This window comes from Alligator mississippiensis, chromosome 5 (genome assembly GCF_030867095.1).
Source record: "Alligator mississippiensis isolate rAllMis1 chromosome 5, rAllMis1, whole genome shotgun sequence".
NCBI classification, from domain to species: Eukaryota; Metazoa; Chordata; order Crocodylia; family Alligatoridae; genus Alligator; species Alligator mississippiensis.
Window position 1 is genome coordinate 13629718 of NC_081828.1, and position 16422 is coordinate 13646139.

Consider the following 16422-nt stretch of genomic DNA (forward strand, 5'->3'; position numbering starts at 1 on the left):
AAAAACTTTTGAAATCTTGCAGATTTCCATGGGATGATGAAACCCATTCTCACCCATTTCGATTGTCTTTCACACACGCCATATCTTGGAGGTGTTTGAACTTGTACATTTAATATTGGCTAATGAGACAACAGGAAGTCCAGGTTGAAACACGGGTTTCACTTCTGGCTCATGTCTATTCAGTCACTTGGCCAATAGGGATCTGATGGCAAAGATGATTTGTAATGGCCTATATGATACAGAATCTTCTGCCTCAAGATCATTAGTTTAATCCATATTTCTATGGGTAAGGACCAAAAACTAGTAGCATGCAAAATGTGATAATTCATTCATGTTTAGATTTAAACAATAGCACATGCAAGATGCCCATGCAAGTTTTCTAGGTACACTGACACTTCATTGTATAATGCACTTAGCAGCTTTAAAGATCAAATATTTACAGATTAGTTCAGGTCTTTTAGCAAGCCAGTAAATTATCTATGAAACAACTCTTCTCTATCCTCAGTCTCTTAGATTGTGCCCTCACCCTTGTCTCCAAACCCTAGTGGATATACCTCCATAGCACACAAAATGCATAAGTATCTTTTGGTTCTTGATGCCAATCCTGTGAAGGCATGCACTGAATGGCAGAAGTACACAGGCCCTGCAAGCAGTGTGAAGAAGTGTGTAACTACAGTTAGTCTGTGGATAAATGGGACACCCCACTATTAATGGCTAGATTCAGTCCAACATGGATCGCAATCCAACATGTTCCATTTGAAAAATTAATTTATAAAAGGGACCTTGGGCTCTTCTTTGCAAGATGCAAAAGTGCTGTCTCAGAGATCTAAGTTCAGAATTTCTCTAATTTCCCTGCTTCCCAAGGGGTGCTAAGAATGCTGTATGATCAGCATTTGGCGAGGAAAGAACTTGTTCAGATATGTCATCTCCAGGTTTTCTGAAATCTGGACTGGAGTTGATACTATCACTCTGGGTGCATCTACAAGAGACGCTAAATGCACAGTAGACTAATTCTACTGCGCATTAGTGCATCATGGCAAAAGCTGTGCCATGAATTAGTCTACTGAGTTAATCTACTACACATTAGCATCATTAAAAGGACATATGCTGGTGCTACTCAGCAGTAGCACTGGTTACCACACATTCAGTTAGTACCTGTTATTAAAGGTACTAAACTTAATGCGCAGTAACTACAGAGAATTAATGCACGTGTAAATGAGTCCTCTGGTAATTGTGACTTATGTCTTTGGGGCTGAAGTAAAAAAAAAAAATGAGGGAAGAAGAGTCCATAGGGCAAAAGAAGTAGCTGAATTTATTTCCTTTGCATGTGATTTTGGAGGGTGAGTCGCAGGATATGAATATGGCATTGAGAATGTTCCTGGGGCTTTTCCACAACACTTTTAATGTGGTTGTGCATTCTTTGACTGTGTCTGAGAATAAAATAGAACTGCAGCAAGTGTAGAAAACATGAGACTTTTAAATTTGTTTGGAAAATGCAGCAGGGCTTGATATGATTTTGTCTATACTAGCTAGTGATGACAAAGCATAAAGATGACAAAGAATGAATCATTTGGATGTTCATGAAACAACATATTATAGGGTCACTAATTTGTGGCTTTTGGGAATTCTTGAAGTAATGAAATCAGGATCCAGCGAATATCTTTGCTAAATTGTTGGGTGTGTTTCAGGGGTACATTTAGTATCATCTCAGCATCTGTTTTCATAGACACTAGATTAACAGCCAGAAATTCTACTTTTTCAGTTCCTGCAGGGCTCCATAGTATGGGACTAGTATTTCATGGTATATATTATCAAAACAATCAGGCTGAATAGCCTTTAAATTAAAATATAAAGTTCCAGGTTATAGCCTTGGTTACAAAGCCAGTTTTAAAAATGAAATGGCTAGCTGCCACACCGCTTTAGGAGCAAAGTTACAACCAAATGGTTTAAAACAAACATCCAGCACTCATACTTTTTAAGCTATGAGTCTACAAGTGACCTTTTATATCCAGAAGTCATCGGGCACGTAGTACCGTGTGTGAACATTAGAGAGTTGTAACTAGAGAAAATGCAGAGATGGATTTGTTAGATGATCCTCAACCAAAATGATGCTCTTGTTGTCACTGTTTACATGGCTATGACATAGGCCATGGTCAGGTGCTCATTTCTACTGGTAAGACTTTCAAGGTTTCAATATAATGACTAACATATCCCAGGAGCCAGCGCCATACATGTGTTGCAGTGATCTGGCTGGAGAGCTACACAGTCAGGCTTTCCAACCAGGGGGTGCAATAGGGCCACCTCCATCTTTAGGGGAGCCCCTTAATTGACAGCCTGCCCTCTCCCCTGCCTGGGAAGGGAGCAGGTTGTCAGTTGGCAATTGGCAGCTGATAAAAAGTAGCAGCTGCCATAGACATCCCCAAGAGGGATCCAGTCCCTGGAGAATGCCCCCCAATCCTGCCACCCCTCTGGGTGGAACCCGAAGGCATGTAGGATGTGAGGGATGGGTCTCCCAAGGCTGCAAGCCTCCCCAAATCTGGCTGCCCCGCCACTGCTACTTGCTGCCCCCCTGCCCCCGACTGCTACTTGCTGCCCCCGCATGCCTCTGCAAGCACCTGGAGCGTGGGGTGGGGGGGCATTCTCCCCAGGGGCAGCCCTTCAGGGCTCTTGCAGTACTCCTGCCACAGGAAGGCAATGCCCCTCTCGCCAATTCAATGATTAGTTGGAAGGGAAAATGGGGGAGGGATAGTCCCATGCAGGGGTCCCAGAGAGCCTGCCCAAAGGGGGGTCAGAGAGGAAGGGAGGGAGAGAAGAGGACTGTGAGTGTCCTCCACATCTCAAGAGAGCCGGGCGTCCATTCAGTTTAGATGGGGAGGAGGGAGATATCCTTGGAGGTAACAGGTTTAACTGCTTGTGAAGGAGCCAGTTTTCTTCTGCAAGAAAGGCCTCGAATGGCATCTCTCTGGGTACAAATGTGGTGCCTCTTCATGGCCTGAGTTTCTGGGGGTACATTTTTTTCACTATTGTTAACATTAGACACTGTCCTTCAGTAAGTTTTGGGGTCTTGCAAGACTGCGTTGTGACACCACAGAACATAATCTGAACCTAGATGGCGATACTAGGCTGAATGCAGTGCTTGTTTAACAGAAACTAAAAACACGCTTTATATTTTAGGATGTACACTTTGAAGCAGGAGCTGGCTTTTCCTCAGTGTGCAGGGGATTTTAAGTAGTGGAACCCTGAGCTTGGTTGGAGCCTCTGAGTGCTGCTGTAATATAAGTGATCAAATAGTGATGACATTATTGGTGCTTGTACTTTACTAAATTTGTGAAGGAACCTGGCACTCTTGCGAGCCAGCCACAGTAAAAATAGGGGCTCTTAAAACCTCTCCCCTCAGTTCTGCCAAAATGCCTCTGTCCTGACCCATAACAACCTCAGCGTCCTAGTCCCTCGCTAACCTTCTGTCCCAAAAGATTTGTTGCTATTGCCAGCTCTCATCATTTTATTTCTAATCTTGTACGTACTTCTGGAGTCAAACAGCTCTACAAGAATATCGGTTCTCATTTGTAAAAATGGTGATGGCGGAAAGCCAAAAACAGGGAAGTCCAAAGATCCAACAGCAAAAAGACAAATAGAGACCAAATTTACCTTTATTTCAAATTTTGTAATTTGGTTGGGGTTTTCTTTTCCCTTTTAAGCTGACTCGTGACTTTTTTTTAGACTGATTCTTGCCAACAACAAGCTTCTGGTGCTACGTTAGCTAAATTATTGAAGCAAGAGGTAGCCATTGATGGGCCACTGTTATAGGGAAGTGAGTCTTGCTCTTTATCAGTGTCTACTCTACATTTTAATAGACAGCTCTTGGAAAACTCTGTTCCCATTCACAGTTATGCTTTCCCATTAAGTATTGTTTAAAATCCCGATGTCAAACCTAGCAGTGGCTTTCAGGATGCCTCTGTGAACCCAAACTCAGGGGAAGTGTTTTCTTGTTAGCACCACCTGGCTGGGTGCTTCAAGTAGTAAATCATTGTAAAGGGAGTGGAGTAACCATAGGTTGAAAGTTCAGTTCCATGTTTGGAAAAATGCTTGTCTTTACGTAGCGGGCAGATAACTTAGGATGTCCTTTAAAAATACTGGCAGATCTCACATTCGCATCTTTTACCTTTTTGTTAGAACTTGCGAGAGTCTTGCTGGGAAAAAGCTGGCTACTTCTTTGATCTTCCCGATTTCTTATCATGGAAAGCAACAGGTGTCACTGCAAGGTATGTTAATGATAGCTGCATGATTTGTTTTTCTTCATCTGTTTTCCTGTGTATGTTTCTGCTTTAATTCATTTTGACTGAACATGTTGTATGTACATCTGTATGTGATTTAGCTTGTTCAAAAACATCTTGAACCTATCTCCTGCTTCCATTGTACATTCCTAAACACAATTGTTCCTAGGAGCACTGTAACTCTCAGATACAGTATGTTGCTACAACTGTCAGTTAATTGGCTTCATACTCCATTTTGGAACGTAAGCAGAATTGCTTTTGCTGTTTTAAAATACGCTGCTTGTCATGCTTGGAAATCTGTTTTTATTGACAGATCGCCGCATTTTTCGACAGAAAAACAAAACAAATAGCTTTTGCCATGTGCATGAGATCCAATGATCCTTATTAAAAGTAACTGGCAGTTGTATCACTTCTGAAAAGCATCTTTGCTAAATTCATCTTTTATTATACGAACCTCATCTAGTAGAGTGTGTCCTGTGTACAGTAGGGTGATCCGTTAGGTCTGTGTCTGTACGACACATTTACCCATGTAAAGTTAGTGAGTGAGTAGGGTGGGTCCAAGCTTAGTTTTGTCTTGTTCCTGTTTTTTCCCCTCAAGAATAAAGGGCAGATCCCTCATACTCTGTATTCAAGCTGGGATTTTGTCTCCCTGCTTTCTTGACAATTGGCAGCTATGGTTAGGTATCTTACTTCTGAGAGCAGAACAGGGCACAGTTCATTTAAAAAATGGTGAAGTGTATGGGTTCTGCAAGAGCTTGTTCTCTGTAAAGCAGTAGCTCCCCTGTGCTGGATGGATCAAGATCTCATTACGCTAAGTGCTGTACAGGCACAACTTCTGAGTGCTGACACCTTAAATAGTGCTGTCAGTAGCGCCCATGTCCGACGAGTCTCAAGAATCTGAATCCTATGGCTCCGAAGACGGATGTCCTGCATGGCAGTGTTTTGTGAAAGAAACCCTGGCTTTCAGTGGTATCCACTAGCTTTCTGGCTCTGGGCTGGGCAAGGGAAGACACTGCTGTTCTTTGCTACTCTTCTTCCCAGTGCCAGTGTGCTAGAGACCCCTGGAGCAAGGTATGAGCCAGTGCTCACTGCTACAGAGAAAGCTTTGTGAGGCCAGATGGGCTCGTGGGCTGCAGACGTTTGGTTTCCTGGGGACAATCAGCAAGGAACGCCTATGCCACGCATGCTTTGGTGCATGGCAGGTTACCCCGGGTGAGGTATGGGAGGCTGGGCCAGCAACCTTACCTGGGGGATGGAGGGGCTGCAGCCGCGATGCTTCTGCAGCTGGGAATCTGGCTGGCAGCTGGAGTGTGGCTCCAGCCGGCCAGGCTCTGGTTTTGGGCAGTGAGCACTGCCACCAGGTGCGCTGTCTCACTTTTGTTCCACGCAGGTTTTTTTTACCTTGGGATCGCCCAGGATCAAAGGAAAAAAAAACCCCTGGGCTGCAAGGCAGCAGTGCAAGGAATGCCTGCATGTGGGGTTTGTGGCACCGCAGACCCGTCTGCAGCGCCACATGCTGTATGCCTGTGCTTGTCTGGATGCAGCCATGAGAGCTAAAAAGAGGTATGTGCTTTTTAGCTATTATTTGGCTATAAGTCCTTGGATTCAACTAATGACTCTATTTAGCAGAGATCTGAGGAGGAATGTCTTGCATTCAAAAGCTTGTCTAACTTTATCCCAGCTAATAGGTGGTCCAGTAAAAGATCTCACCCTAGAAATCCCATAATTTTGGGAGCATCATGACTACAATATCATTCGTAGGCTATCCATTTAACAGGACGGAGTCAGTCATTTGGAGCTGTGCTTCAATGATATACATGCTCGCTAACCACCTGAAAAAGTATGCAAGCAGAACAGGAGCTGTTGTTGTGCTAAAAGATTTGGGAAGTCAGTACCGTCTACGAGACTTTAGATTAGAATAGCACAACACATTTTTTGAACCATGTTTGTAAACCCAACACAAGTTGATTTTTTTTTTCCAACACAGAGTCATTTTTAGGGCTGGAGATGACTTTGGATGGAATTGGGGTCTATTTGGAAAATTATTTATTTTGCTAGAGAATAGAAGGCTGAGGTAGGGGATGGTTCAAGTTTCAGTACTCTTCAAAGCCCTTCAAAGCCTTTCTCTCTGTCCCTGTCCCCACTCTCTGCCCTCTTCCCCAGTTCAGTGCTAGTAGGTATGCTCTGTGTAAGAGATCCTCCCCTAACCCCTCCTTTTTCTTAATTGAGCCTTCTTCTGAGGAACAACCACCCTCCCTGTCTGACACATTCAGACCCAGAAGCTAGCTATTTGTGCTGTAACTTACTCTTAACCCCACCAGGACACAGCCAAACAATTTTGGAAGTAGGAGATGGAAGTCTCTGGTGTTTCATATGTTGAGCCAGTGGTCATATTGCCAAATGACAGTCATGTTGGGTAGAAGTACAGCAAGAGTTGGTGTAGCTGACCTCCTTTGGCTATACTTCTCAGAATGAAATATTTCCTGTAAAAATGAAGTTTCGTGTTTGTGTCTTAATGCTTAACTTCCAGGCTTCTGCAACTTGGGAGAGTAGATAGAAATGAACAGCAGTGTCTTCCCCCATACTTAAAAAGGAAAACTTCAGTGTCATGCTGACTAATCCTTAAATCTTCTGGGAAGCAAGTAATCAGATTAAATTGCAGGGTTATGCTCTCTTTGCTTCTTTCCCACTTGTGACACTCGATGGATCCAAGGGTTTGGTCACAACTTTTCCTGTAGTAGTGAGGATTTTTAATAGAATCCAGGATATCCAGATGACAGAGTCACTTTGGCATGTTATAGGCTCTTCTTTCCTCCTTCAACTTGCTCCTTAAAACTAATATTTTCCGTTGATTCCCACAAAACCCAGTGGCTGTGCAGCTGGTGTCCTATGATCCCTGCTTATTACACTAATCATAAGACTGTAGCTCTACTCTCAGGGTTGCATGGTGCTCCCCAACCTGTTTGTTATACCTGTCTATTGCCTCTTTTTTGGGTACAGAGATTGTTAGTACTTTGAGGCATGGACAGGGCATTTTTTTGTTAGCTATTTGATCAGTTGCTAGCACAATGAGCCCGTTATTCATTACTGGGGCTCAGCAACAGCACAAATCAATATAATGGTGACAAGGTAGACATCCTATAGACAAACTACAGGATTATACAGTAATGGTCCAGGCATTACAGTAATGCTGTTGTAAGCTCATTAGGTGAGATTCGTGAGTCCCTCTCTAACCTGTATATGCCAGGAAGAGATGCTGGAAAGGCATAAGGAATCTAAACTCTAGATCCAGCCAGAAGAATTTCCCATTGCAGGAACAGAGGAAGATGTTAGGTTATCATCCAAGTTCCTCTTGTAAAACTCAGTGTAAGGGGCATGCTACTCTTCATAGTTTGTGAAAGGGTTGAAGTGTTGTTGTGGTGGTGGTGGTACAGGACATGTCCAAGAGGCAAGGTTTTGATAACTTTTTTAATTGGACCGACTGTCAAATTGGGAGAGCTGTTGGACAAGCTTTCAGGCCTCAAGTGCCCTTCTTCAGGTCTGAGAGAAACAACTACAGGCTGAACTAAATAGCAGAGAAAGGACACCATGCAAATGCATTTCGCAGATAAGAACTACTTCTTTCTGGAATGGTTTCCCTCTGCCACCAACTACTTTGCCTATTCTATTAGACTACTTTTGTCTTACAAAGACTCCTTTTGGCAGCATTTCACTCCAAGTGAAACCTTCCTCCATCCCTCCATGTAGACTGCTTGAGTATTTCTCTGATATTGAGTTAAAACTAAGATCTTGACATTTTCCAAGTGGTGCCTTGAATCTAGAAAGGTTGAGAGCCACCAGTTTAACACTTCATTGCTTTGCTTTTTAACAGATACCGGGCAAGAAAGCTTTGTGTGTTGGTCCAAGTACAATGCTACATTCCACATAAAACATTTTTTTTAAAATTTTTCATGAGGAAAAAATAGTTGAACTTTGATTGAGGGTTCCCTTCCCCCTCGGTCTTATGAACAAATTGAAAAGCTAGTTAGCTGATTCCTCCATGTGCATGGTTGAGAGCTTAAATTCGGATGCCTTTGGCCTTTGTGAGTTTTCCAATAGCTTGAACCCCTCTACCTCCTACCTAGGATTTTCTCATAATAAAAAACCCCAGAACTGTCCTTGCTTACTCCGTCCGTGCAAGGAGGAAGGTCAATCCTGTTCTGAGATTTGCTCAGCTACCTTTTATCCTTAGCTGTCCTGAGGATGGACACCTTGCATCCAGCAGCTCGGAGAGACTAGTTTGAAACCTGCATTTTCATTTCAGTACACTCCAGCTTCTCATGGAGGGTTATTGTCTGGGGATGTTCCTCAAACAAAATCTACTCATTTGCTCTGATTCTTGGTAGACATCAATTAGTAAAAAAGCCATTGCTCTAAATGGTCCAGACTGCTGACCGCTTTAGATTAAGGCAGACAAGGTTCTTTGGGTAAATGTGATATCTTTGATTAGACCAGCTAAATAGCTGGAAAAATTGTTCTTTGCTAAAACCAACACCCCTGATTGCTTTAGATTAAGGGCATTTTATTAGGTTAAGGCATTTTGTCACCTGGTCATATTTTTAAGGCTCATTGCAGGGATATGCTTTCCCCTGGGAAGAGTGGGTAACAGCCTTGACATTCAGATTATCACCTGGCTTTTCTCAACAAGGCTGTTGGTGAGGCCGGGGGAAGGAGAAAATTGTTTTTCTCACTGTTCTTAGTAATGTTCTTCAGAGGCTCCCGCACTTTTACTCATGGTGAGTATGATTCACCACCCTGCTCCACCCACCACTTATAACCTCTGATCATTTTTCCTTTGTGTACCGTGTTTTGGGTTAAGCTAGTTTTAAAAATACTTTTAAATAACTGATACAGCTACAGGTGCCTGTATTATGGAGACAGAGCTCTTGCCAGAGGTAAGCCCCATTTCCATTGGACTCCCCTTCCCTCATAAAGCACTGCATTGCAAGCTAGGAATTGATAGCTAGGAAGTCAGATCTCAATTGATGGAGCTAGGAAGTCAGATCACAATCCATCTCCAAAATGTTCTCCTGAAGTTCAAGGGTATTTGCTCCAGGGCTTTCTCCAATTATAAGCAATACACTCAGTGTGAAAGCCAAGTCTCTGTTGGATTTATTTGGCTGAAGATGAACCATAGCCAAAGAAAGATTATAGCTGTGGAGGAAGATTTAGAAACATAGGTAAGACTATCAAAGCACCTCTAAGAGAGGTGGAGAGTACACAACATAGCACTGGGAGCTTGTGGAACAAATACTATGCCTTTGCCTTGCACACACAGGAAGGTAGTGAAGCGAAGAAATCGTTCTAAAAGCAAGAACTCAGAAACTGAGGTTCCCGTGCTTTCATAGTTCACTCAGAAATAAAAATTACGTGGCCTTTATAAAGATGAAGGAAGGATTTCCCATCTTTAGCCTTACCTATCTAGGCTAGTAATAGGAAAAATATAATATTTTGTCCAGTGGAGATCCAAGAGCTATGTGGTATTATTCTTCTTACAAGCTTAATTATTTTGCTTCTTCATTTGTCAAGGACTTACCCATTTCATGAACTGATCCAAAGGAGCCTCTCCTGTGGCAGCAACTGCTCTGTCCCACTCTAGCTCCCGGGCTCATGGAGTCTCTGAAAAGGATGATGGCTGCATGGAGGCATAGGATGCATTTTCTCTTCTGCGTGGGTTGTAGGAGACCCTTTTCAGATTGTCCACTATTCACATGAATCTCAATGCTATGATTTCATCGGAAGAAAATGCCTTCTCTACATTTATATGCTTGTGAAAGTTGTGCAACATGCACAAGCCCAGAGGAAAATGTGAATGAGTCTCAAGAAGCAGTGTTGAGAAACACTCAACTAATATTAGACTTCTTGTATACCAATTTTAGACAGGAATTTCTGTGCCCAGACTACATTGAAAAGAGTCAAATATTCATTTTTTTGTGAGAGATGCTCATGGCCAGCTCTTCCATCCTGTAAATTGATATGAGTCCTGATATACGCCAACTGCAAATCTGACTCTAAGCAGAGTAAACACGATATACAATTTGGTCCTTTTTTTATTTGAAATAATGGAAATTCTTAAAATAGCCACAGGGTCCAGTGCCTACTTTGGAGACTTGGATTCGAATCCTTACTTCACCACATTTTGATGTTGGGCAGCTCACTTAGGCCCACCTTTTCAGTGGTATGAAGATGTCTGCATGCATTTTGAGGATCTGGGCTTTATAGTCTTCCTTGTACCTCAGTCAGGTGAGGTGCTCAAGTACTATATAATCTATTTTGAGTATCACTTCTAGATGGATTGGCAGTTTTGTGCTAATAATGTGAAAAGAGAGAAACAGCATTTTGGAGAAAAGTTGCGAAGTTTGCTTAGAAGGAGCAAGGAGGAGACTAGTGTAAATTCAGTGATTATCTGAGGAATGTGTGTGCCTTTTTAAGGGGTGGGGCAACCCTTTTTAGTAAGATGTGGTAACTGTAGCAGCCAAGACACCAGACTCTTGGGGCCAGCTGCCCTTCCCTTCCTTCCCGACCCTGCCATGACTAATATATAGTCTGGCTGGCATTCGGGTGGTTGGCTGCCTTTTGTTTATAGTTTGTGCCTACTTCAAAAGATGTCTGGTCTCAAAATCAGGCTTCTCTCTAAAAAGGAAGGGACCTGGGACTGTTTCACAGAGCTGCACTGATTAGTGCCGCAGTCTGTGCGGCAGGGACAATGTTCTGTGTTGCATTGGAGTTGTTTATAAAATGAAACCCAAGACATCGGACACCAACTCATTTGGGAGAAACTGCTAAAAAAGGAGGAGAGGGGGAATTCTCTTAAAGGACATGGGATGGCATTTTCACGTCTCAAGCAGGGCAAACAATGTATCAAGAACTTCCTGTGAGAGAGCCAAGAGCAAACGTCTATATAGTTAAACCTTTTCCAAATGAAAAGAGACATCTTTGGGGTAAAGCATCCACACCCGAGGACAGGATCGTAATCCAGGCTGACCTTGACAGACTCAGAAAATGGGCGGATGAAAACCTGATGACATTCAATACTGAAAAATGCAAGGTACTCCACCTTGGGCAGACAGACCCATAGTACGCTTATAGGCTTGGCAGTGCTACGCTTGCTAGCACCACGGCCAAAATGGACATGGGGGTCATGACTGACCACAAGGTGAATATGAGCCACCAATGTGATGTCACAGCTGGTTAAGCGAACAAAACTCTGGCTTGCATCCATAGATGCTTCTCTAGCAAATGCCAGGATGTCATCCTCCTGCTGTACTTGGCCTTGGTGAGGCCACAGCTGGAGTACTGCATCTAGTTTTGGGCTCCACAATTAAGAAACGATGTGGAAAAGCTTGAGAAAGTGCAGAGGAGAGCCACGCACATGATCAGATGTCAGGAAAACAGACCTTATGATGAAAGGCTGAGAGCCATAGGACTCTTCAGCCTGGAAAAGTGCAGGCTTACGGGGGACCGGGTGGCTGCCTATAAGTACATCAGGATCTGGGGGAACCCAAGGGATGACAAGGTCAAACGGTCACAAACTTCTCCAAGACCATTTCAGGCTGGACATAAGGAAGAACTTCTTTACTGTCCAAGCGAACAAGGTCTGGAATAGCCTGCCTCCAGCGGTGGTGCAAGCACCTACTCTGGACTCCTTTAAGCGTCAATTGGATATTTATCTTGCCGGGATCCTGTGACCCCAGCTGACTTCCTGCTCCTGGGGCGGGGGGCTGGACTCGATGATCTTCCGAGGCCCCTTCCAGCCTTATTGTCTATGAATCTGCTCCCTCTAATGCTCCCCAGTTCCCTATGCTTTCAACAGCTCAGGACCTGGTGATAGAGGGAGGTGAGCCACCATGGAAGAAGTAACACGTTTCATGCTTATCTGCCAGGGACCTAAGGGAGAAAAGTGTCATGCACAGCTGACAGTGTAGAGAGAGGCAGGAGTACTGTTGTAACCATGGTCCAGGAAGTGTATGGGAGACGAGGCTTTTTTGGTGACACCTTTCATTGAACCAACTGTGTTGCTGGGAGAGCTGTTGGACAAGCTTTCGGGCAGCAAATGCCTTTAGTGTAGAGTGAGGTAGTTAGCTATGTTAGTCTCAAGTCATGCAGAAGGCACCTTAGAGACTAACTTGTTCAAAAAGGCCTAAGCTTTCATAGACAGCCTACTTTGTCAGACTCTACAATTGGATTTAGTGAATGTGAATAATACTGAGTGGGAGAGTCTTGATGGATGGCAATTTTCTATCAAGCCTGTTGTTTTTTTTTTTTAACTTCTACACATTTTGTGAAATGATTGTGTCTATTGTGTAAATTGCAGATGTAATAAGAAATACTGGCATTGTTTGTCCCTCATATTAGGATGAATTTGGGCTCAGTGGCATTTCTGTTCTTGGCCTCTCTATACTCAAGGAGTCTTTGTGTTTTTTTTTGAATGAGTCAACAAATTGGAAGTTTCTCTGTAATTCTCTGCTTCTCTTGTATTTGTGACTTAATATAGTCCCCTTCTTAGGTGACCAGAATAACAGCCATAATCTCTGAAATCCTATTTTTAAATAAGAATGAGACATAAAGGAATAACATTACAAGTTACTTGAATGGTGATGGTTAAAAAAACAAAACCCAAAAAACTGTCTACTTATAATATATCTAGGCCCTTCGTACCCTGGTACTTACATATGTATAAGTATATATTCTTTAAAGACCTGCATCTTTCATGTCTTAAGCTTATGTCTTAAACCCTTTACAAATGCCATCATTTGGGATTTTATTAATTCATTTAGATGTGAGTCATAATATAGACCCCGTGTTTTGCTTCTCTCAACATTCATTCTTTGTTGTCGTCTTTCACTCTCTTTTCACCGAAAGTTTGTTTTGCTCTTTCTACTTCTTTCTATCTTTAAAGGAATATCCTAAGGTTAGAAATTGCACCCTATCAGATTTTCATTACTGGTATTACAGCTAACACTTGCTGAGATTTCTATAACTAAAAAATCCGAGAAATGCATTATTTTAGTTATTCCGGTTGTTTGTCTGTGCATCTGGCACCAATTTGTATCTGATCAATGCCAACGGTTTCCCTTCGGTTACTTTTCACGTTTATTTATGTGCGTTTTTCACAAAGCAAGGGGAAGGCGCAACATCGTTTAGAAGAGGAAAATATGAATGTAAAGCCACAGAAATTGGCAGGGGTCTTGAAACCTATATGTAACCAAACAATTTTAAAAATGACTATTTCAAATTGCCATGACCTATGGTCTTTAGCTATCAAAGTACTCTGAGGGACTTTTATGTGTTGAATATGAAACTTGCTGATATGTATTGTTAATGTTTTCCAGGAAGTACACAGGCAAACAGGAAACTTTAGCTATTGTTATGAGACAAATATCCTTTACAAAACATCAGTGAGCGAAACCAAGGTATTTTCCAAAAGATCTTCAGACCTTTACTTTTATATAGCTCCTTAGTCATGTCTAAGCTTATCTGTACAGTGGAGAAATACTTGTATTGCAAGTGTTTACATTTACATTTTTCTTCAAATATTTACTTCTCCTTAAAGGTGTTTGGGCTCTTAATTAATGGTGACAGTGTCTGGCCCTTCATTTTGTGTGGTGCTCATTTGCTGTTAGGAAAAAGCCAGCTAGGTCAGAATTGAAAAGGAGTGGGGGCCGGAGCTGTAGTAGATATATTACTGGCAGCTTGCCACAGAGACACTGAACTCCGAGCCAACCATGAAGTCATTTTGAACTCAGGGAGTCTCACTAATCCAAGGCAATGCGTCTTAATTTGACAAAGCAAGGACTGCTCAATAAGCCACCCCCGCTACAAATGCTGTTAAACAGGGGTGCTTGTAAGTGTAGATTGCGAATGAGAAATGTGGTGATATGAAAGAATCATCTTGTTTTCTGGTTCCTACTCCCCCAATCCCAAAGGCAGGCTTGGCTCTGCTCTTCCCTGCAATTTGGGCTTATGCAGTGGCTTGATGTGAAATTTGAGAAACATATGTAGTTTTCTATTTCAGGAAAATGATCTCAGAGATTGAATGTGTGTGTTGTTGGCTGTTAAACTCTGATCTTGCCTAGTGTGGTAGCGAGGGTATTTTTTTTTTTTTTTTGGCATTGGGAAGGCATTCCAAAGCGTGTTTTATCAGAATTCTTGTATTCCTGTTTGCTGGTCTTTTGGTTTCTCCATCCTTAAGCTGCAGCATCGTGCATCGTAGGAAACATTTAAAGAAACTCTTCGCAGCACCATCGAAAAGGGTCTTCTACCTTTCATTTTTCCAGAATAGCTATTATCATGCATTTCTGCTGCCGAGGGATGCACATGAAATTTTCCATCAAGGAAAAGAAGCCTGCATTTTAAACAACCCTTTCATTGTTTATTCTATGCAGGAGGGGTATATATTGGTAGATGTGAAAATAGTAATTGCTAGCTCCTCTAATACTCCCCTTGTCCCTCCCCATTAATAAAATCTGCAGAAAGATGACCAGGAGACTCTGAAGTTTGCTGAAACTTAAGGGAGTGAAATGGAAGAGTGAGGCTGATAAAACTTCAGATTCTGATGGAGTGCAGGGAATGAAAGGTTCACCCCCCTGGAGGAGTTTACCTCTTTTCCCCTTTTCCCTTTCTTTGAGCATCATGGCTCTCTTAACATATAGGCATGAGAGTGTGGAGGGTACCTTACTATTAATTTCTTTTGCACCAGCCCCTGAAAACTCCATCAGGGAGCAGTTTGTCATTGCACAATGCAAACTGGCATTTTCCTGAATTCCCATTTGGGTTGAATATTATAGAAAAATTTGTTGTACAATTACATTTCCATTTGTGACATCTTGTATCCATTCAAGAAAAGCAGAAGGCACTGGTGTTAGCATGGCCCTTTTTCTAGTCTAAGCTTTACGTGGATTAGAAAAGAGACATATGTCTCTTGGGTCACTTTCAGCCCTAGTCATGTTTTATGGGTGTATACATAACGCATGGCCTCACAGTAAATTCCTAAATTCAAACTTCTAAGCACGATGATAACAATCCAAAAGCGGCTCAACAAGAAAACAAAAGGGAAATAAATAGCATATGATTTATTTGTTGTGTGCTGACTTGGACATAATTGTTTAAAAAATTACAGGTCATTTACATTAATTAATGTATGGCAATATGTTCTGAATACACGCAGATGGTGAGGGAGGAGGGGGATTCCTATCTTTGTCCTTAAATGTTTTCCCACTATAATACTTTGTGTGGGCAGAGGCCTTAATGAAGAAGGCCTTAAAATATCTCTTCCAGGTAAGTGGCATTCCCATGCTATGGCTGGGGGAATTGAGACATTGAAATTTAAAGGTGAAATCTGCCAAACTTGCAAAAAGGACTTAGTTATCTAAGTCTCATAGACTTTCAAGGGCAAGTAAGTGCCCACCTGCCTTAGGCCGGAATATAAACTACTACTCCTGACTCCCAAAGCTATCTTCTCACTGCCAAACTATCCCTCTTATTTCTTGTACCATAGCAGAAGATGGAAGTCACAATAGCCTGTCTTGGAATGAGATTCTCTTATAAATGTTCTGCCTTCTTTTCATTGGCACGCTGTTCAAATCTGTTTAATGTTAGTAACTCTCACTAGGAATGCTGATCATACTTTAGACCACGCTGGGGCTGCTGGGGTTAATTTACATTCTCTCTTTAAAGTAGCATTAGCTTACACAGTATTTTTTCTGTTATTTATTTTTGCATCCACTTTATCCAGAGAGGAGCCTTTTAACCAGTAGGTGTAAGTATCCTAACAACTCAGACTTCAAAGGGAAATCATTCCTTGCCTTTACAGCAATACCCATGTTGCCAACTCCATGACCTTTAAAATAACATACTTTTGTGTTTGACCTGTCATCTGCCTATAAAAATCATCATAGATCAAGGACACAATGCTTTCAACAACACATCTAAAGAACATAGGCACTTCTACTTATATGTTCTGTCATTTCTTCATTGTGGTAGACCATCTGCCACCTCAAGTCTAAGTAAGAGATGGTTATTGATTTGTAGTAAGTGCTTGACTACAGCTTCTACTTACATTAGGCAGTGTACACTTTTACTGTAGGTTGCAAATTGATGTTCCCAGATA

General features: G+C 42.2%; 1 protein-coding gene across 12 annotated transcripts in view; it reads left to right on the forward strand.

Annotated features, from left to right (window-relative positions):
- FGGY (FGGY carbohydrate kinase domain containing) overlaps positions 1 to 16422 on the forward strand; it is a 412233-nt gene that overhangs the window by 250121 nt on the left and 145690 nt on the right. For all 12 annotated transcript variants that reach the window (XR_002087611.2, XM_019479224.2, XM_019479227.2 and 9 more), the window contains one exon: positions 4174 to 4262. Coding sequence is in view for 11 of the 12 variants with exons in the window: in XM_019479224.2 (XP_019334769.2) it covers positions 4174 to 4262 (89 nt within the window). In the remaining variant the exon portion in view is untranslated. The remainder of the gene's footprint in view (positions 1 to 4173; positions 4263 to 16422) is intronic.